At 39.0% G+C, this 23,570-nt stretch overlaps 1 protein-coding gene and 1 long non-coding RNA gene across 3 annotated transcripts in view; one reads left to right on the forward strand and one right to left on the reverse strand.

Annotated features, from left to right (window-relative positions):
- Positions 1-16,263, reverse strand: part of LOC132107149 (lethal(3)malignant brain tumor-like protein 3) — a 78,638-nt gene extending 62,375 nt beyond the window's left edge. Inside the window, exons 1-4 of one of the 2 annotated variants that reach the window (XM_059513378.1) lie at positions 16,023-16,263; positions 13,669-13,790; positions 5,201-5,312; positions 3,125-3,272 (exon numbers count right to left, since the gene is read on the reverse strand). In XM_059513378.1, the coding sequence (XP_059369361.1) occupies positions 3,125-3,272; positions 5,201-5,312; positions 13,669-13,770 (362 nt within the window). In that variant the 5' untranslated portion in view covers positions 13,771-13,790; positions 16,023-16,263. The remainder of the gene's footprint in view (positions 1-3,124; positions 3,273-5,200; positions 5,313-13,668; positions 13,791-16,022) is intronic. The other variant, XM_059513379.1, reaches the window with a different exon arrangement.
- A 2,428-nt stretch (positions 16,264-18,691) lies between these two features.
- LOC132107362 (uncharacterized) overlaps positions 18,692-23,570 on the forward strand; it is a 31,006-nt gene continuing 26,127 nt past the window's right edge. The window contains exons 1-2 of the long non-coding RNA XR_009424291.1: positions 18,692-19,147; positions 19,430-19,515. This is a non-coding gene — a long non-coding RNA (uncharacterized LOC132107362). The remainder of the gene's footprint in view (positions 19,148-19,429; positions 19,516-23,570) is intronic.

The following is a 23,570-nucleotide window of genomic DNA, read 5'->3' on the forward strand; positions in this document are numbered from 1 at the left end:
AATCAAACAAACCTTCACTGAAGTCCCCAACAAATTATGTTAACTTGTTTATCTTAACAATAATAGTTGGCTAATGAAGCTGAACAACAGTCTATATTCATGATTAACAGTATGTTACATACATTTGGTGCAAATCACACCCTGAAATCTTATAAAGCTAACTGGTTTCATAAATTCTTGAATAAACTGACTGGATGATCAGAAAGAAACCATGAAGATTGTCTGAAATACACAACATGACAAGCTTTATAGCAACACTGCAGTGTTTAAAGGTGAAAAACCCTGTTGCAACCACTGAGCAATAATTTTTTTTTATATTGGAGTCTTGCAAGAGATTACAGCAAGACAATAAAACGTCTCCCGTGTTTCTCACATGATTGTCCTTTTGGATTCCTTTCTTTCAGAACTTTCTCATGTCTCAGTTGTACAAGAGACATCTGAAACACTATTGATACTAAAATGAGACATATATGAGAATCACAACGAAGTCTCCTGAGGTTTGAAAAAGCATCCACTGAGCAATAAAATATTCCTATAATGGAGTCTTGATAGAGACAATAAAGAGACATGTTTCTTCCGCCACATGCTCAGTTTTGACTCTTATTTTCTCAAATACTTTTCATGTCTCATTTGTGTCTAGTTCTATTTAACCTAAGGGATGTTAGGAGAAACATCTGAAATGCTGTTGATGCTAAAATGAGAGACATATGAGAATATCATCTAAACCTCCTGAGCTTTAGAGGAGCAAGCACTGAGCAGTACATTTTTCCTATGGGTAAATTTATTCACTAGTAACACGATTATCAATTTTGACCAATAGGTGGTGCTGTAGTCAAATTAATGTGGCGTGTCAGTGCGATGCGATAGCACATTATGTTTGGTGTCAGTATGTCAAAGATACAGACTCAGATGCAGTTTGGCATCATGAATCAAATTGGTCGATGCGGTAAAGGAAATCGTTTCTCATATCGACACATAATCCATAACTGTTGCCGGCATGGTCTGAAGATGATTTGGGTTAAATTAGGTGAAAATCAGACCAGCGGTCTGGAGAAGTTTGAAAAAGTAGATTTTCAACATAAATCAAAATGGCAGACAGGAAGTTTGGCCGATTATGGAATGAACTGAACTTTTTAAGTTCTTTATGGTATGGTGGCAAAAACACATAGCGAGTTTCACAACAATACGCCAATGCATGCATAAAACATTTTTTATTCAAAATAGCCGATGGGAAAATTTGGTAACATTCGACTCGTCTTGCTGCTCCAAATTGTAAAGAAACCAGCCATATAATTTTAATATAATTAAATCTCTTGACCAACAGGTGGCACTGTGCTGAAATGGATTTAAATCAGTGCAGTGATATAGTCTCACATCTACTTTGGTAACAAATTCCTTAGTGTCATTCAAAAACAGTTCGCCTGATCATCTTCCATGGTCTAAAGATGATATGTTTCAATTTTCATGAAATTAATCATGTTAATCAAATTTGGTGTGGTTTATGTTCAGACTGTCCTCTATCTGTGTGCCAAATTTCATAACTTTTAACAACACATGTCTGTGGGATGCCATAGACTTCAGAGCGGAAGAAGAAGAGCAGCAATAACTGATTCAATAGATTCCAATGCACCTTCAGTGCTTGGCCCCTAATTACTGAAACTCAATTACAGAGACCATTCAATTGGTCAGACGGAGTAATGAACAAACGGATGTTATTATCAGCAGTGTGTAGCCAATATTAATATATTTAGAGCAGAACAGAAGCAGGATATTTTTAATTCACAAGGAACAGTGTTCCTGTAGCTCAAGTGGTACAGCATTGCTGGGGGTTCAAATCCCAGGGAGCACATGTTAGGAGAATATTGTTAGCCTAAATGCAATGTAAGTCGCTTTGGATAAAAAAGCGTCTGCTAAATGCATAATTATTTCCTTGTCTTTTCCATGCTTGGATATTAAAGTTTCCACATTTCTCTTTTCAAATACCGAGAACCTTGTGTTTACAACAATACACTGCACTCAAGCGGACCCTTTCTATGAACACATGCTCTGAAAGCCATACTGCTCACGGCTTGAGGAGCTCTGCTCACAAATACTAGAAAATGCAAATAACTTTTGCTGTACCTTTCTAACTTTTAATGCTCCTTCAGTCACAGCACAAGCTGTTCCCCAGTATTTCTGTCTGGTTTTCAGTGTAGAAAGAAAAACAAAAGAAGTCTTCTTTTAAGAGAAACTGACCAAAATAAAGAAGGTTTATGATTAAAAAAAGAACAAATATCTGCCAGAGGGCTTAGAAAAATCATCTTCATTCACAGGGAAAACAAGTTTTCATTATTCCATGGACAGATATTTGTTTCCTGTTTTAGGCATAAATTCACTTCAGTTTGTTCAGTTACTCAGAAAACAAAACTTCATATCTTCATTTTGCATCTTAAGTAAACGTATCTTGAATTAAGGATGTTTATATATTTGTATGGGACCCTCAGAAACCCTGAACTGAAACCTGCACACACTGTGAGAGGGGCGGTTTTCACAGTTTTCACAGTGTCACCAGAAGACAGTAAGTGACAGTGTTCAGAGCAAGAGTAGTGTAACTGGTGGAATATAATGGACTTTTAGTGTTATTTTAATTGGGTTCATCAGGTTTTCTGGTCCAGCAGGTGAAAATGGCACATCTGATCACTTTTAGTGCAGTGCTGGTGAAAAGTTACTTTTAAAAGTAATGTTTTACAAAAATTGCATTACTCCAGGTAAAAGTAACAAATTGAGTTACTTTTTAACTAGCAACATTTTACGTTACTTTAGCATTACTGGTTGGGCTGGGCTTTGCTTATTTGTTTGTTTTTTTAATAACAAAAACACAGAAGTTCTATTTTTGTCATCTGTAAAGGCCCTTTCACACCAAAAGTGAAATGAATAAGCCTCAGGAGGAAGTGCCTTTGCAACTTGCTCCTGATTTCTCTCATCACTGGGACAGGAGAAAGAGTAAATCAGATATTTCTCTAAAAATGAAAAGATACGAATTAGTTCCTTATTCAAACGCTGCAGAACGACACACACGCTCTACACATTTAACACTCGCTCCGCTCATCACTTACACTGTGATCAGTGGCAGTGCAGGACTTACTCTTGCTGCTCCTGCTGCAGACAGCGCTCGCTGCAGTGGAGCCCGTTAGACAGGAAGTCCACCACCGAGCCCTTCCTGTTACAGCGGACACACACCAGGCCTCGCTGGGCCCACGTCTCCTTCTTTGGGACCGGCCCCTCGGAGAGAGCTGAGGAAAATCAACACAAATTTTGATTAAATAATCAGTCGATCAATAGCCGTGGACATCAGTAATATCATCTGCACCTGCTCCACTGTCAGTCAGTGTCAGTACTCTTACAAAAAGGACATTTTATTCAACAAAATAAAAAAACATAAAAAAATGAGCATACATTCCAACTACCTTTATGTAGTGATTATTTTAAAATTAGCATACTAGTAGTATACACTTAATTTCAGTCATTTAGCAGATGCTTTCATCCAAAGCGACTTACAAATGAGAACAACAGAAGCAATCAAAACATCAACAGAGCAATGATATATTAATGCTATAACAAGTCTCAGTTAGCTTAACACAGTACACAGAGCAAGAGCTTTTAAATAATATAATACATAAAAAGAAAACAGATAGAATAGAAAAAGAATAGAGCACTCTAGTGTTAGAGACCTTTTTTTTGTTAATTGTATAATAAATGAAAAGAAAATAAATAGATGGAATACAAACAGAATCGAGAAGCTAGTATTATTTTTTCATATATCAGTTAGTATATGATTAGATTAAAAGGGGCAAGTTTATTTAGAGAATAGAATTAGAACAGAGAGTGCTAGAGTTAAGGGGGTCAAATAAAGCTGGAAGAGAAATAGCATTGTATACTTGTATACTTGCAAGGGTACTATTTCAATATTTTTTAGGTTATTAAAATGAAATTTTATGTGTAAGCTAGTTTCCTTCTACATTTTTATTTTGTATCTTGCTATTAAATTTGACAAAGAATTATAAAGAAACAGCAAGTAATTTTGTTTTACAATTTGCTTAACCCTTTTTATTAACAACTTGATGAACTTATTCATTATGAAGTTATTTTACTTGTTATATATATTGTACCGTTTAGGAAAAACCTCTTTGTGTGCTTTCACAGTAAACTACTGGTTTAATACTTGTTTTACTGCAAGTAAGCTCAAGTTTTTTTTTTTTTTTTTTTTTTTACATGCATTCAGCATCATATTTGCTGAAAAAAATAGTATTTGGCAAGTCAAAAATATTATTTAACATCACCAAATCAACCATAATACATTTATTTCTAACAACAAAACTCATTTATGTGCTTTAAACCAGGCAGAAGTAGTAACAATAGCAGGTTTCCATTTTTGTGTTTTTACTTTAACTGAACATTATTTCTGGTGATTGTATTGTGACCGTATCGTAGTGAACGCTTGATCTGTTCACTTGCACTAATATGATCAGCTGTAACGGCAGTGAAAATGAGGCTTTTCTCTTTTCATTTGACTCCATTCTGATTCAGTCTCTGCCGTTAAATTATGCTACTGTGTAATAAAGAAAAGATGGTCGATGGAAATTCTTTGCAATCTCACAGTTCATTTCAGCCCACTTATTTATTAATGTATTACCATAGCAGGCTACTTGTTCAGAATTTACTTGGAGAGCTCATCAACATTCAACAATAGTAATAATATATATTAAAACATATATAAATGCATAAATACATCTTTAAATATATTTCATATCAATTACAAAGAGTGAAATGCAGATGCTTAGATACCAGAGGAATTAAGAGCATGCACAATCCCACAATAAGTGCTGTCCAGAAAATGTGTAGACTTAGTTTTAATTGCTCTAAGGCGTCTGCCTGAAGAAAGAGGCGTAAAGAGCTGTCTGGCTGGATGTAAGGGAACTTCAAGGATTGTTAGACCTTTTTTCTGTAGACCTCATCAATAGTGGGAAGATCACAACCAATTATTTCTGAAGCAGTCTGAGTCAGACTAATATCCAACCATTTTTACCACTTTATGAGCACAATGAAGTGAAAATCACAGAAATCTCCAGTGTACGTCTATGGGATGTTGTGTAGCACTACCTAGAAGCTCAGAGTGAAGGGAGCGTTCTGAACCCAAACAGGAGCGTATGATTGTGTTTACCCTCTTGTGCAGTGGGGACGCTCCATGTGGTGGTGGCATGAGCTTTCTTGCCCCTCTCCTCCTCCATCTCATCCGTTATGACCTCCAGGACCCCAAACTCATTCACCCGGAACTAAAACACACATAACGGAGACTCTTACACACTGTCTGCAATGCTGAATGTACACGACTAACCTACACACTCCCACCAGATGACCATCATTAAAACAACATAACCATTTAATGCATATCTTGTGTTTATACAACCCGAATTCCGGAAAAGTTGGGACGTTTTTTAAATTTTAATAAAATGAAAACTAAAGGAATTTCAAATCACATGAGCCAATATTTTATTCACAATAGAACATAGATAACGTAGCAAATGTTTAAACTGAGAAATTTTACACTTTTATCCACTTAATTAGCTCATTTAAAATTTAATGCCTGCTACAGGTCTCAAAAAAGTTGGCACGGGGGCAACAAATGGCTAAAAAAGCTAGCAGTTTTGAAAAGATTAAGCTGGGAGAACATCTAGTTAATTGATATCAGGTCTGTAACATGATTAGCTATAAAAGCTTTGTCTTAGAGAAGCAGAGTCTCTCAGAAGTAAAGATGGGCAGAGGCTCTCCAATCTGTGAAAGACTGCGTAAAAAAATTGTGGAAAACTTTAAAAACAATGTTCCTCAACGTCAAATTGCAAAGGCTTTGCAAATCTCATCATCTACAGTGCATAACATCATCAAAAGATTCAGAGAAACTGGAGAAATCTCTGTGCGTTAGGGACAAGGCCGGAGACCTTTATTGGATGCCCGTGGTCTTCGGGCTCTCAGACAACACTGCATCACTCATCGGCATGATTGTGTCAATGACATTACTAAATGGGCCCAGGAATACTTTCAGAAACCACTGTCGCTAAACACAATCCGCCGTGCCATCAGCAGATGCCAACTAAAGCTCTATCATGCAAAAAGGAAGCCATATGTGAACATGGTCCAGAAGCGCCGTCGTGTCCTGTGGGCCAAGGCTCATTTAAAATGGACTATTTCAAAGTGGAATAGTGTTTTATGGTCAGACAAGTCCAAATTTGACATTCTTGTTGGAAATCACGGATGCCGTGTCCTCCGGGCTAAAGAGGAGGGAGACCTTCCAGCATGTTATCAGCGTTCAGTTCAAAAGCCAGCATCTCTGCTGGTATGGGGGTGCATAAGTGCATACGGTATGGGCAAGTTGCATTATTTTGGAAGGCTCTGTGAATGCTGAAAGGTATATAAAGGTTTTAGAGCAACATATGCTTCCCTCCAAACAACGTCTATTTCAGGGAAGGCCTTGTTTATTTCAGCAGGACAATGCAAAACCACATACTGCAGCTATTACAACAGCATGGCTTCGTCGTAGAAGAGTCCGGGTGCTAACCTGGCCTGCCTGCAGTCCAGATCTTTCACCTATAGAGAACATTTGGCGCATCATTAAACGAAAAATACGTCAAAGACGACCACGAACTCTTCAGCAGCTGGAAATCTATAAAAGGCAAGAATGGGACCAAATTCCAACAGCAAAACTCCAGCAACTCATAGCCTCAATGCCCAGACGTCTTCAAACTGTTTTGAAAAGAAAAGGAGATGCTACACCATGGTAAACGTGCCCCGTCCCAACTATTTTGAGACCTGTAGCAGAAATCAAAATTGAAATGAGCTCATTTTGTGCATAAAATTGTAAACTTTCTCAGTTTAAACATTTGCTATGTTATCTATGTTCTATTGTGAATAAAATATTGGCTCATGTGATTTGAAAGTCTTTTAGTTTTCATTTTATTAAAATTTAAAAAACGTCCCAACTTTTCCGGAATTCGGGTTGTACATACACTGCAAAAATAGCTCTCTTACTTTGTATTTTTCTTGAATCAAGAAGCATTTACTTGACAGGTAAAATGACTTTAAGTCTTGTTTTATAAAAAATTTAAGAAATCAAAATATTGTTAGTTTTTGCTTTGTTTCTGATAAGAGCAATGAAGAGGAGGTATGAACTTTAGGTATGCTGAAATTAATTAAACTACTAGAGTGCATATTACGACTTGTATTATGAATATCAAGAAGTGACTGTAAATATAATAGAGTTTTCCCGATAAGAGTTTTATAAATGAACAGAAACCAATGAATTTGTCTGAGAATGAAGAAAAGCTCAGTTCAATAAGGAATACAAGTGGCAATGGTGAGTGTTAAATGAAGCTCCAGTCACAAAGCGGATTGCAGCGTGATAAATAATGAGTTTTTGAAGCAGACCTATAAACTACATCTCCATAATAAAAAAAATTAGAAGCACTGTCATTTTAACCGAAAGCTGTTTTGAAGAATGTGTAAAAGAAGATTTGTTACGATAAAGAAAACCAATACAAGATTTAACCTTTTTGAGCAGAACATTTATGTGAGTTTCAAATTACAATTTGCTATCAAGCCAGATACCAAGATATTTGTAGCATTCAACATAATCAATCTCAGAGCCATCCAATGAGAACATTATAGGCAGATATTCAACAATACATTATTAATATAAATATTAAAAAGTAAAGGGCCCAATAGGCTTCCTTGTGGGACCCCTTTTTAAATAAGAGCAGGGGATCTGACTGAAACCCCTCCTCCCTTACTGATTGTGAACGACCAAAACAGTAACTCTTGAACCAAGCCAGACAGCTCTCAGAGAGTCCTATATCTCTTAGCCTATCTAGCAAAATTTCATGGTCAACAGAGTCAAACACCTTTGCCAGATCAATGAATGCAGCTACACAATATTCTTTGTTGTCAATTGCGTGTATAATGTCATTGAGAACTTTAAGTGTAGTTGTGATACAAATATGACTGATCTGAAGCCAGACTGAACCTGATTAAGAACATCTTAAGTCTCCAAATGGTGCATAAGCTGCTTGTTGATCAACTTCTCTAATATTTTATAGAGACAGGTCAAAATGGAAATGGGTCTGTAACGATTTAGATCTGAGTTATCACCCCCTTTAAAAAGTGAGAGAGAGAGATTAAAAATACAAGTGATAGGCACTGCAATAATATAAACTGACTTCCTTAAAAATATGGATCTAGTTCATTCAGTAGATTTATGAATTTCCAGGTTGAGCAATTTCCCAAGTTCCTCGGTCTCTTGTATCATCTGGAAGGAGAGGAAAGAGGGACCTAAGGCAGGTGAATGCAACAGATGCCAAGTTAACTGGAGAACAATTAGTTCCCATCACTATCATCAACTTCCCATCCCTACTGGTGATCCGAAACCGATGCAACCGGTTCTTGACTCGAGAATGAGTCAATCGTTCATTCGTTATCTGGTTGGGCTCGGTGTTCATCTTCAGTTCTCTCTTCACAGCAGTTCAGTCAGTGTACTGTTTGAGTAAATGAATTACTCCGGGATATTGGTTTGTTTGAACTCAGAGGGAGTGTCAGCCACATTAAAAAAGTTAACAGCTTAAGTCATTTGTGGATTAATGCTTATTGGAGATGCGAACCGTTTAAAACGATTCAGTTCGATTTGGTGAACTGGTTCAAGAAGATCCGGTTACATCGAGTGATTCGTTCGTGAACCAGATATCACTAAACTGCAGTTTTTTGAACTCGCTCACAACAGACACGGATGAGAAGACAATGCTGAATAAAGTCGTAGTTTTTGCTATTTTTGGACCAAAATGTATTTTCGATGATTCAAAAAATTCTAACTGACCCTCTGATGTCACATGGACTACTTTGAAGATGTCTTTATTACCTTTCTAACCATGGACAGTATACCATACACCCACTTTCAATGGAGGGACAGAAAGCTCTTGGACTAAATCTAAAACATTTTAAACTGTGTTCAGAAGATGAACGGAGGTCTTCCGGTAAACATCAGGACAGCCAACACACAGCACAGGACTATTAGTCCGCGTGCAGCTACACAAAGACGATGTCCAACCAGACACCAGATCAGCAAAAGAGCAACAGATCCCCCAACTCGCCGTCAAAAGCACTCAACCAGCGCCCGCAATCTAAGAATGATCCGCAGACACACACAGGTAGGTGACAAAAGTGTTCCAAAAACTGGTAAAAATAATGAAATGCACAAGCATTACTGAAAAATTAACACAAATGCAGAAACAGAGAGGAGACATGTAACGGGTAACCAGCTCATCCATCTAATATCTGCCAATGGGGTAAGAAAAATAATCTTGTTTAGCCTTTGAATTAAGAGTACTTTTCTTAATCCATCGGCAGATATTTCTGCTCGTTTTAAGCAAAAACTAAAATAATTCGATTTTTTATTTTTTTAAAACAAGACCATTTTACCAGTCAAGTTAATGCATCTTGATTCAAGAATGTTTAGATATTTGTACTAGAAAACCAGACAAATATTAAGTAAGAAAACTTTCTCAGGTTACTCATGTAACCTTGGTTCCCTGAGATGAGGGAACGAGACATTGCTTTGGGAATATCCCTTCCTCCAAATACTACTGAAGCCTTACTGAATCATGCCAATCAGAATCAGAAAATGGCTAATGGCATTCAAGCATGTTAAATATGAGGGGCTCCAACTCTATATAAGGCAGCGCTTGTACGTCATGAATTCAGAATCTTGACTGAAGCAACTTGGCATTCTAAGATCCTGAGCAATGTGACACTGCAATAAGAACAATGTCTCATTCCCTCATCTCAGTGGACTGAGTTTACGTGAGTAACCGAGAGCGTTCCCTCTCAATTCGGTTACTTCTACATTGCTTTGGGAATGTATAAATTCCCGCTGTGTCATAGCGATGGATCCTGGCTCCACTTAGTATGCCTAGTTTTAGGTATGGAACCGTATTGAGAGTGAGAATGATATTGGCACTCTTGGTAAACAGTCCAATCTACAGGACCTAGACGAACCATGTAAAAGTCAAGGGGGGCACGACAACTAGATGATGCCACATCACACCAGGGAAGGAGTTAACAATAGTGAAACGGAGAATGTGAAATGGCGGCGGCTCCAGCGCCATCACATATAGATTAGTAGAAGTTTGTTAAATTCAATGATATTATGTATTATGATGCAATGGCCATATCAGTGCTCAAATAAGCGGAGTATGATGGTGATCATGTCCTAAAGACGAGATGATCTATATCATAACAATGTGATAAGCTGATAGGGACAGCATTGATTTGGTGGTACAGGGGTGTATACGACCTAATAGAAATCACTGAGGCAAGCAGCTCAGATCATAACTGAGGCTATGATCATATGAGGCTATGAGACTATGGCTAAGTAGGCATGTGCGCTGCTCTAGCTGTCAGCACACGTGAGGCAAGCGACAGGTTATAAAACCTTGTGAAGTGCTGGGTGATGACCAGCCTGCCACCATGCAAATGTCCTAAATAGATATGCCATTTGCCCAGGCCCATGAGGATGCGAGTCCACGGGTTGAGTGGTCCCAAACGCCTATAGGGCATTCCACGCCCTTACAGCCAAAGCAATTACGTCGATGAACCAGTGTGACAGCCTTTGCTTGGATACAGGCAGGCCTTTTGTGCACCCTCCAAAGCATGCAAATAGCTGCTCAGAGAGCCTGGATTCAATAAACGAGTCATCAATTGACAGCACCTGCAGGTCGCCAACTTGCTTAACAGAGGCAAGTGCAAGGAAAGCGGATTATTGACGTGCGCATGGAATGATGTCACATACACTTTCGATGTGAATGGTGTGCAACCAATATCAAATCACTCTTGAAGGAAGGCAAAAACTATTCGTATTAGGCAGTTGAATATATCCAGCATCTTCACTAGTTCTGGGAACCACGGCAGATTGGGCCATTTCGGTGCCACTAACAAAACAGATTTTCTGTCCTCTCTGATATCGCAAAGCACGCAAAGCAGAAGTTTCACTGTAGGAAAGGCATACTTGAGTACTTTTGGCCAGCTTGCCAAGCACAAGCTCACATCCCCTTGGTGATTAATAAATGCTTCCACCGTCATGTTGTCCATCCAGATGAGTAAGTGATGGTGGAGAATGTCCGGGAGAAACACTCAGCGCTAAGTGTACAGCTGTCGCATACAGCTCCCAAGCCCCTGCTTGATGCATCTGTCATAACAGTCTTTCTCTTTTAGTTTGCACACTGTCGAGGCGGCAGCCCTTTGGTTTAACGTCCTATGAAAGCATTTCAGTGAGGGAGAGTGCCCTTATTTTAAGTCTTGGAGAGAGCTGATCAGTTTTTGTGAGCACTCCTCCGATAGACCACCCGCATATTGATTGAATTCAGCTCCCCTCATAAAAAGGAGATGTTCTGGCTCTATACCAGCATGCTCTTTTGCATATTCACAGTAAGCCCTAAGCTCTGAAGATGAGCGAGGAGACTGAGCATGTCGGTCTAACTGGGCTAAGACTGGCCAATCATTGAGATAGTTCAGGATGTGCAGTCCACTCTGCTTCAGAGTCGAGAGAGCAGCATCCATGCACCAGGGATAAACCCAAGGGTAGGACCATGAATTAGTATGCTATCCCCTCAAATGCAAATTCAGGAAATGCCTGTGGCGAGGGGCTACCTGAATGTGAAGACAAGCATCCTTTATGTCCACAGAGATAAACCAATCAGATGTGTGAGAGGATTTGTGTCAGTGCGATTCAGCGGTCCAAGATTTGGCAAAGTCTGCCGTCTTTCTTTGGTACCAAAAAAGAAGCCACTCTTATGATCTGCAAGGGGCACTGTCTCTACAGCGCGTTTTGCGAGGAGGCTATGTATTTCCTCTTGCAGAACTGAGGCATTCTGCTCCAGTAGAGTGGACATTAACACACCATTGAAACTGGGCAGCCTGCAGAAGAACTGAAGAGTGTAGCTGTTCTTTATTGAACATTATAGGGTATTTCATAACCCACTCTGATACCCCTGGCAGTGCCTGGCACGCTTCTGTGAACTGTGACAGTGGGCGAGGCAGACTGCCCACCACTATGCATAACTTGCCGTTGGGGGGCCGGGAAGTTTAATAACAAACAAGTGTGAGAGTGAGTGATGGAGGAGAGAGAAGTGAGAGGAGGAAAATTGCTCTGATTTTGAGGTGAGTTTTGTATTTTTTTCAACTTTTGCAGCATCAAGATTGCGGCTTTGATTCCGCTGCTGATGGCCTGCCGTATCTGTCAAGGCAGGGCCTCTCGCTCTTCGAGCATTCACCATCGGCTCATATTAATGCCGAACAGCAGCAGAAGAGGCATGCGGTCTTCCCACACGCTGCGCTGGGGAGGAGGAGTAATGCAAAGGCGGGTTCACGCAGCGTGCTATGGCAGGACATTGCTAATGGCCTTCAACTGTTTCTGAACCTCGACGAAGCGCTCCGTGAATGTCTTCACCATTGCTCTGAAGAGACCTGAGGGATTCACGTGTTCATCCAGAAGGGATGTTTTTAACTTGTCGAGTCCTTTAACTTGCTCAGAGTAAGCCACAGGTGACAATATAGCACCACAAGATTTCCCATGTTGTGGCCAATTGCTCGAGCTGTCACATTCATAGCTCAGAGGGCCAGGGCAAAGTGAGTTTAACATACCCCACTTGGTCAGTGCCATCCACAGATGACAGGAGGAAGGAACCTGGGTTGTGTACTGGACTGGTGAGCAGCACATTCTACAACTTCACTATCTTGTCATGCACCTTGGGGAAAAAGGGGACAGCCCTCTACAGGGTGTCCTTTCAGCCACTGTCCGACTGGAGTTACCACTTGCCCAGACGGCTCATCAACTGCACTGGAAAGGACACGCAGGAGCTATACATCAGTATGATGGAGGTCGCCCGCATCACTGCCATGGGGTAAAGTGTAATCCAGCGGGCTGTTGGAACACTTCTCTCTCACAGACTATGCCACTGAAATGGCATAATCCTCCTCTTCAGCGCCCCCCATGGACACAACATCTTGAGCACTGGGGGAGGGGGCGGAGATCAGTGGTCATAAAGCATACTGGAAGGGGACCTGCAGCAGGTGGGTGAGGAGTGTGCAGGCTCGTAACCTGACCCTGACAGATCCACATCAGAAGATCGAAAGAGGCTGCAGAGTAAGACAGCGGCAGGGCTAGATGGGCAAGTTCATCGCCTTGGACGATGGAGGCTCATATTCAATTGGATCTACACAGGAGAGGCAATCGCAAGTCATCCTTGTTGTCCGAAGCTCACTGGAAGCTCACCGGAACACAGCAGGAGAAGAAAAGGTGTGTCCGCTGCAATGTGTAAATCACGATGAGTAGTCTTGTTGATAGGCTTCTTGCTTCTCACAGAAGGCTGGCTGAAGGAAAAGATTCTGAATGGATGACGTACAAGCGCTGACTTATATAAAGTGGGAGCTCCTCATATTGACATTATATATCAACACCATTGGCCAGTTTCACTGGCGTGATTCAATTAGGCTTCAGTAGCATTTGGAGGAAGGGATATTCCCAAAGCAATGACTAAATCAAAAGGGAATCATTTTTTGTCATTTAATAAAGGTCTATATGTATTTGCTAACCTTGAGTTCGCTGCCAGGCAGTGTTCCCACTCCGTCCTTCCAGTCCATCGCCCCGTACACATCAAACTCTGGAGTGGCTGTGCTTGGGCCTGACGACTCCATCACACCCGCACACAGCTAATCTAAAAAAACACTGCATAATAACCCACACAACCACCAGATATATGAGCCTTAATCACAATATACCACTGAAGGTCATTACAAACCACACTGAAACTATTCTGTGATCTTGATACTTCATCTATACAGACACTTTGTGTGTTTTTACTAAAGAGAAACAAAATTAAATTCTGGTTTAGATATTTAAGGTTTGTATGAATCAGAATCCATAACAACTGAATCTCACAATTCACTGGTCACATTTCACGCCACAATTAAATATATACAATATATATATATATATATATATATATATATATACTGTTTTGCATACAAATTTAAGCCTTTTTTGTTTAGATAACTGCATTGTAATGTGTAATTTTACTGACAATTCAATCAGCATTAAATGTCTTTTTCTTTAGTCTTTGAGGTAAATATGGCCCAGACATATTCTTGGCTGATCAGATTCATCCATATACTATTATATGTTAAATCATTTAATACACTCTGAATTATTTTGGTAATTATTTAAAACAAAAAACAATTAGAAAGCTTTATCTAAACAAATGAATAGATGCAAAAGCCTCTAGGTGTCATCTGAAATTTTCTTCTGAAATTAGCATTTTTCTCAGGCTGCTATGTTTATGTTCAGTTATTTCACTTTAATAGCAATGAAAACAACCTACTCACTGCCATTAAAATGTAATCTACTGAAACTAAACAGGTCATTTTAGAAGAAAACCTGAGACAGCACTTGAGAGGCTTTTTCATGTGAACTCTTCAAATATTACATTTTTAGTTCAGTGTTAGTTTACTGGCTATCGTCTAATCAATAGCACTGTTTTGTGCATTTAGACAGTATGCATGTTTTTGTAAACTGCCTTTAATGCATAATCTATAAAATAAAAACATAAGACGACTTGTTTCTTATATGTCCTTCAAATCAATGTCAAACCTTCTTTTACCTGTGTTACCCTTGGACAACCACAAAGCAGCACAACACAACATAACACACTGTTTAGCATTGTAACCAGTTTAGCACTGTAACAAGTTAAACTGGAAGACGGCATAATCGTTGTATTAACAGGCAATCTTTAGGGCACAGAAGCAAGTTTCAGGCGAGTGTGTGTGTCTCTGGTGTGAGTGTGTGTGTTTGTTAGCATGAGGCCTAGCGCATGTGTGTCATTCCCGGATCCACCAGCAGATCGCGCTGCTGCTCGCCCTTCATCCGCGGCGCTGGAAACTTTCAAGCCCCGTTCAACAATGAATAAAAAGAAATGCAGGCAATATTGTCACATATTGCAACATTGTGTCAGCGAATCGCGTGTTTTGATTCATTTTAACATGGTTTCGCTTTAGTTTTCTATTTGAAGTGCAATATTCCGTCATATATTTGAATAACATGTTTTTTTTTGTTTGTTTTTTAAATAATGATGATGTAGATTAAATCCGAAGACGACGACGATCAAATGAAATGCATGTTAATTTTCCACTTTGAGTATTACTGCGCCGGATTTTCTTGTTAATCGCGTTTGTTTTAAGGTCTGTGTGTATTTCTTGCGTGCAGCTCTATTGTATTAAATAGTTTCCACTGAATGCACACTGAATAATACTGCACTGAATGACAGTGCAGTATTATTTTCCCCTAAACATCGACGACGATGAGCTGCGATGACATATTTCAGACGGCACAGGATCAGATATTAAAACACTTTTCTTTAATGTGTTTTAAAGGCAGTTTCCCAAAATGGCGGAGCAGGAATTATATTCACTATATAATTGAAAGACACGGGCCTGGCGAATCGCGACATTATTGCTGATCAATGACATTTTTGAAGTGCATGATTGAGCCGATCGCACGAGACGTGTTTTGTTTGGCACGATCAGTTCCTGTCGTTCCCAGCACACAGGAGCAATGCACTACTGCTTTGCATTATTCTACACAGACTCATAAATACATGCTTTATTCCTGCCATCAGCCGCACATGCACACTTTGATCCTTTCTATCGACTGCGTCTATTTTGAGTGTCATTCGTTAGCGTTATTCTTTATTTCATACTCTCTTCCTGCTGCTCATATTATTGATGACACGTCCAGGCGTTTTCTACTTTAAATCTAACTTTCGTTCTTATTCCTTCGCATTAAACCTCCCGCGAAAGTCTGAGGCGGCGCATAAAGGTTTATTACAGAGTAGAAAATGCAAGACGAGCAGTTTATTCTAGCGTGCGATTGTTTTAATTTGTCTGTTTCTTACCCAAATTCTCCCACGAGTACTGAGAAATTGGCCAGGCGGACTCCAGTGCGCATGCGCAGTGCAGCCGTCGCGCTTCACACTCGCCCGTCATCATGACAATATCGAAAGTTTTGCGCTGAAACAATTGCGACAGATCTCGAGGGTCCCACCGGCCCAGCAGCCTCCTCAGAAACCCGCCTGCGGCTCTTTGAACGAGCGGTGACGGGGTCCGGTGGAGTTAAACATCGCCATTGCTTGTTTGTTACTAAAAATAAATTCGTGCGTGCGACCCAGCCTTCCAAAATGTATAGAAACCTCTCAGTAAACACGAACGATCAAACTCTCGTGGGTTCATTGCCCAGAGATGGAGAAATGCGATGCAAACAAACGCTGTGCAGTGCTCTAGTTTCAGATATCCATGAACTACTGATCCTCAACTACTGAACTGAGCTGTATAGAGCTACAGAACAACACAACACTACAAACTATATTGAGCTACACTGTAGCCTACTGTAAACTACACAAAATAAATCACATTAAACAGTTTACAGCAACACTAGATACTATTAAACTAAAATATACTGAATTATAGCCTACTACTAAGTTCAGTATTAAAATGAGTGAGTTTTTGCAGACCTTCATCTCTTGAAAGTGTGTTTAACTGTTTAATGTGTGTGAAGGCACATATACAGTAAGTACCTCGTTTTTATTTCCTGACAGTAACACATAACAAAACATAAATGATGCTGATGATGTAGAATTGATCTTATAGCTATGGAAACAACACTAAATGATGAACAATGATCAAATAAACCGGCCACACAGCTTCCACAACCAGGCAGAGCTGCATTGATTGATTTATTTGATGTCATTTGTGCCTGCATGCTCTCCTCTTAGGCTTCAACACTGCATCTAACTCCAGTTATTTGTCAGGTAATCGATTTAGACTAAAGATGTAAATTTATTTGCTGCTTTATTAAAATGACTGTGATCACTCGTCCGGAGTTGCATGCCTGCAGTAGCTGGTTTTGGTTTTACTGGTTTTGGCTGATGGCTCAGTGTCATGCAGGATTTATGTTGCAAATTGAGTTCAAAGGCCAAAGAGATGACTTTTCAAGGCAGAGGTGAGGCTTTAATAGCAGCTCTTGTCACACTATATAGATTTCTGCAATCCCGTGTTACCTTGTTTCAGTTAGTGCACCTCTACATATTGAAGTCTTATATTAGATTACTTAGGCTGGTTTTGTAGGATCATATAAGATCACTATTACCACTGACATTTGAAGCCAGTCAACTAATTTTTTAATATTTCTTAATATATGCAACTTTGTATTTTTGTATTTTTTCTTACCTTTTGCTCTTAAAGGAAAAGTTCACCCCCCCCCAAAAAAAAATCCATCATAGAGGGTTTTTTAAAAAACAATATATTTACAACTTTGTTTACAGCTGTTTCGGTTTGTAAATGCTGCTTGATCTGTGCAGATTTCTCTCCTGATTCGGACCAGAACACTTTCTCTTTGGAGGAAGCTTTATTATGGATTATAGACTCGTATTTTAACTTGATGCAACAGCTCGAAGTAAAAAAAAAAAAAACATCTTAATGATTGATTTGTTTCTTGTCAAGATGTTAACTGTTTGACTGGAGTGCTGTGGGTTATTGTGATGTTTTTTTCAGCTGTTTGGACTCTCTTTCTGACGGCACCCATCCACATCCATTGGTGAGCAAGTGATGTAATGCTGCGTTTCTCCAAATCTGATGAAGAAACAAACTAATCTACATCTCAGATGGACTGAGGGTGGGCACAGTTTCAGCTAATTTCCATTTGTAGGTGAACTGTTTCCTTAAAAAATCTTTATCCATGAAGAACCATTACCATCTATGAAACCTTTCTGATGTCTATATTTTTGGGAAAAGGTTCTTCATATTATTAAAATGTTCTTCACACTAAAATTATAAATGGTTCTTCTAAGAACTGTTCACTGAAAGGTTCTTTGGGGAACCCACAATGGTTATTCTGTTTAGAGCCTTTATATTTGAGAGAAGAAGCTCCAGGTTTATGAAGTGAGGACCAGCTTGCAGTCAGTGTTCACATTCATCCTAAAGGTGTTCATAAAATGATGTCTACATAGACTCACTTTGCTCAACTTAACTGGTGACAAAGTTGGGAAAATGCAGTTCTCTAGAATCTCACACATACGTTTGACTTAAAATGAGGACAACATTTTCAGTTTTCATTCTTTTTTTTCTTTTTTTTAATCACAAGCAAGTGAGCATTGGAATGAATGAAAAATAGCTACGTTTGGTAAAACGTTGTGGATGTTGCCATTTTTGCCAGTAACACTTTAGTATAGGGACCAACTCTCACAATTATCTAGTTGCTTATGAGCATGCATATTATTAACATATTTGCTATTTATTAATGCTTATAAAGAACATATTTTGCATGACATAATCTATATCCCTAATCCTACCCAGCACCTAAATTTAACAACCTTACTAACTATTAATAAGCAAATTAGTAGTTTACTGAGGCAGAAGCTGTAGTGAATGGTTTGTTAATTGCGAGAATTGGACCTTAAAATAAAGTGTGAGTGAATTCCCTTTATTTAAATAAATAATAATTTAAATTTCAAAACAAGAAAATTCAATTTAATGATTCAAAAGTTGCTTCCTAACAGGACTGACCCAGATTTTATTTCAAACAAGTAGGCACACATTGTTTTACCCATGAATTGCAATTGAAGCACAGTATTAATCTGAAACCTGCAACATTTCTGAAAGGTGCTCATAAGTTAGCAGTGCTGTAGAACAGAAACAAGACCTTACAGCCAACTGTGCTCGCAGGATGCTAATGTGAGGTATTCTAGCACAGCCTTACTTTACCAGGAGTATTTTTAGTGTGTGTGGCTAATTAGTTAGTGTAGCCCGGGCCTGGAGGTGGGCTTTATCCTGTCCAGATTTACAGAAGCGTATCACAGTGTTGCTAATCTTATTAAGAGCAGCCATGACAGATGCACTGATTCAGTCTAATGCTACCTGCGAGAGCACCGATCAGAGAATCGCTGGCCATTCATATCGTTGGGCTTCACTTATCAGACACCATGGACAACACCTGCCCATCAACAGCAAGCTGCATGACACCTGGGTAAAGACCATGACCATGTACAGGAATAGTTCAGGCCTCTGCAACAATAGAGCATGTTAAATTAATTAATTAAGAGCAACATGCTCTTAATTCCTCTGGTATCTGTACATCTGCATTTCATTCTAATAGCACATGTTGTATTTATGTAAGTATTTTAATGCATGTTATTATTGTTGCTGAGCTCACCAAGCAAATTCCAAACAACTAGGTTACATAATGTATAGATTTTTTTTTTTTTTTTTTTTTTTCGAAAGCACTGAGTGTGGTTGTGTCTGTGGCCAGGCTCTTCTTCAGAACCTGCTGATGTGTATGGTGTGCTTCTACTCGCTCTACTATATTGTGGTCAGTCTCTGCATCGGCATTCTCAGGTGAGATTTTCCACATTGAGCAGCACAACTTCCTCTCTCTCAGTCTTTCTTTCTGTGTGCGTCCGCCTCATGTGGTGATGTGTCTACTGACTTCCTGTAGTACAGAAAAGAAAAAGAAATTGTCTACGTCAGTCCGTCATTCGTGAATCACTGCTACTGTTCTAGCATATTGCATGTTCTATGCATTGCATTTACAAAAATTTCAGTTTCATGTTCAACCTATTTTATATATATATAAAATGTATTTATGTGTGTGTGTCGTTTTGTTGTTTTTGTCAAATTTAATCATTTTTGTTTTATGTATACTTTTTTATTATTTTTATTTCAGTTTCAGTTATTGTATAACATCAAATTTAACTAAATTAAAACTAGAAATGTTATTTTGCCAAGTATCTGAAATATATAGACATTATTATAATTTTTTTAATGGTTTTAATTTTAGTTTCAGTTTTAGTTTTAATTAATTATAATAACCCTGGTTGGGTTACTAGGAGATGTAAAATGTAAAATCTGGATCCTAAATTTTGCGATCTGCACAAAATGACCATAAGCATAAATCATAATCATGGTATTCACTGTAGTAGAGCAGGGTCAGTTTGTTTTGTGTATTCATAAACCATGTGTTTTTTCAACCTGATCTCGTGAGAAAATTCTCATGAGTGCAATTTTGTATGATTGTACTATGTAATTATTTTTTTTAAGGTATGTATGGATCTGTAATGGCAAAGTAGGAGAAGAAGCAAATGCAAGTGTAATGAGGATTTAATGAATCAAGTTCACACAGAACATCAGAGAATAAACAGAAAGCCACACAATGAATAAGGGGCGGATCTCTAATGGCCAGGGATCGGGTTCTGAACCAGACAGCAGGAGAGCGTGACACAGGGACTGAAACGGGCAATCCTGAGGTGAGAGAGGATGGTGAAGAACCCACGGTGAGTATAGGAGTGAAGCAATCCATCTTGAGTGAAACAGGTTATGGCATTCGGCACGGGGGGGGGGGGACTGGTGTGGCCGGATTAATACGTGAGTAAAACACGGGTTTGATTTTTGATACATGAAAGGCAGGATGAATTCTCCTGTACGCTGGAGAAAATTTGAGTCGGACTGTCACCAGACTAATAATCTTGGTGACAGGGAACGTGCCAATACATTTGGGAGCTAACTTATTGGTAATGGAATGGAGCGGAATGTTGTTGGTAGAAAGCCACACTTTTTGACCCACAACGTATACGGAAGGCCTTGACCAAGGCGATCGGCCTTAGCCTTAGTGTGCGCCCTCACCTGGAGCAGAGTCTCACGGGCTCTGGTCCATGTGCGGTGGAACCTCTGGATGAAGGCGTGAGCGGAGGGAACCGCGACTAGGAAAACTCGTGGCTGATAACCTATACTACACTCAAATGGAGAGAGGCCCGTGGATGACACTGGTAAGGAGTTATGTGCATTCTCAACCATAGAGAGTTGTTTGCTCCAGGATGAAGGATTCTTGGATACCAAACATCGCAACATTTCTCTCCAAATCTTGGTTGGCTCTATATCCAATAATTTACAAAACAGAATTTAGATACAAATTGGGAACCCCTGTCAGAGACCACGTCCATCGGGAGGCCATTTAACCAAAAGACGTGATCAATTACAGTAACCGCTGTCTCCTTGGCTGAAGGTAATTTAGACAAGGGAATGAAATGTGCTGCCTTCGTGAATCGGTCGATGGGACAAAAAAGTGCAAGGATGCATCTTGTCGTCTGAGGAAGCGCGTTGGGAAAGAACCGCACCTACCCCCACCTCTGATGCATCAACCTCCACCATGAACTGACGTGTGGGATCAGGGGCGACTAAGATGGGAGCCGAAACGAAGCGGTTCTTTAGGTTTGAAAATGCAGTCTCGGCTGTATCGGACCACCTGAACATAGTTCTGGAGGAGGTCAAGGTGGTCAGAAGTGCGGCTAGTTGGCTGAAATTACGAATGAAACGCAGATAGAAGTTGGCGAATCCCAGAAACCTCTGTAGGGCCTTATGGGAATCTAGACTTGGCCAATCTATCACAGCCTTAACCCTCTGGAGTCTAAGGGTATTTTTGGGGCCTGGAGAAGTTTTGTCATGCCCTGACATTTGTGCTTTTTTCAGTTTCTTATAAATATCTAAATGGTTAAAGTCTAATCTCACTGTAATCAGCACAAACTGGGCTATAATAATATGTGAGCAGCATGTATGTACATGATTGTGTTGTGCGTGGTTAGTGAAAAACACATAAAGAACATTGGTTCCCGGGATTTTTGAGAACTGGAGCTTGCAGCCTAGAATTTTTCTTTCTAAATGATGTGAAAATCATCTTGTTTACTCACTTACAGAAAACAATATATTGATTTAAATTTTCTAAGACACTTTTTGTTGGTAAATGTCATATGCAAGTAGGCGTCAACTATTATGAATATCATTGTGATTTACACCTGAGAAGACAAAAGCCTGCATAATGAGCTGCATAATGAGCCTCTCAGTCAGCTCTGGCCATTGTGAGGGAGGAGTTACAAGAAAGAATGTGAGGACAAAATAAATCTATATAATTTTATGTTTGTAGTTTATTTAGAATACATTTAATTATCCCACAACATAATTTAATATCCACTTGGGGGAGCAGTTAAACAGTTTATTAGAAACAATCAAAGCTGACTTTCAAACTAATTTTTTGCACCATTACTCAAGTCACACAATCCTTCAGAAATCCTTTTAACAATCTTATTTTCTATCAAAAAAAACATTTATTGTTATTATTATTATTATTACCATTATTATTATTATTATTAATGTTGAAAAGAGCTGAGAATATTTTTCAGTTTTTTTAGGGGGGATAACTTAAAAGAACACCATTTTTTGTTACATTTGTTACAGTTACATTTATTTGTTACATTTATATTATTTACATCAAGCTTTTGAATGGTATAGTATTGTATATTGTTATTGAAACTTCATAATATTTCACTTGATTATACATTTAGTCAGGAATTATAGTTTGGAAAAAGTCTAACTAGTAAAATGTTTACACTTTATGTGATAACTAGTACAAGTATATAAATAAATAAAAAGAGACTTACTCATGTTCATGATCTCTGCTGAATAAAGTGCTTCATTCTTTTTTTCTGAGGAAATCCATTTCTCAAATCCTCAACCACATCACATCTTTTTGGGGTGAATTATGTCTTATTCCTCTCATCGCGAAGCAAACAGTAAAATAAAAACTTGAAGAACAGTCTCGCTGCTTTTTCTTCTGTTATGGGCGTATTCAAGCTGCGCACTTCAGTTTGAATCTGAATAGGGCGTTCAGCGCGGGGGCGTGGTCACATTAGATATAATGAAGGGAGACATGAAAAACAGACATTGCGTTGTTTTCATATGGATTACTTTACCACAGAATATCTGTTTTCGGCGGCACTTGTTTACTTTTAAACTTGTTTAGTTTAAAAGTAGACATGTCAAACTTTCTATAGATATCTCTCTCATGTCTCTTCGTTGAGTATTCACGGAGTTACAGTTCATTTTAATGACGTGCTTGTAAATGAAGATCAGCGCAGACAAGTTTGTTATCTTTATTTTATAAGTGCACAAAGTTTTGTTGTTATTATGTCTGTATCAAAAAAAAAGTAGTCCCTTTACAGATTCGATTGATGTATTGCTCTTATCTGTACGATTAAAACTGAAAGTGTAATTGAAGTTCTTTTCGGGGTTATCAGGAGAAAATGACTCATAACGCGTATCCGTGTTAATCGACTCCAGAGGGTTAACCTTGTCAGGATCCATGCGCACTCCCTTAGAAGAGACGATGTAACGTAGAAAAGAAACAGACTGTGCATGAAAAGCAAATTTCTCTGCCTTGACAAAAATCCCATTCTCTAGCAACCTCTGAAGCACTCACCTGACATGTTGAACATGTTCCTAGAGAGACGAAGAAAAGATCAATATATCATCCAGGTAAAAATATATGAATTGATCTACCATGTCTATCAACACGTTATTCACGAGTGCCTGAAAAACCGCTGGGGAGTTGAAAAGGCCGAATG

This window comes from Carassius carassius, chromosome 27 (assembly GCF_963082965.1).
Source record: "Carassius carassius chromosome 27, fCarCar2.1, whole genome shotgun sequence".
Taxonomy (NCBI): domain Eukaryota; kingdom Metazoa; phylum Chordata; class Actinopteri; order Cypriniformes; family Cyprinidae; genus Carassius; species Carassius carassius.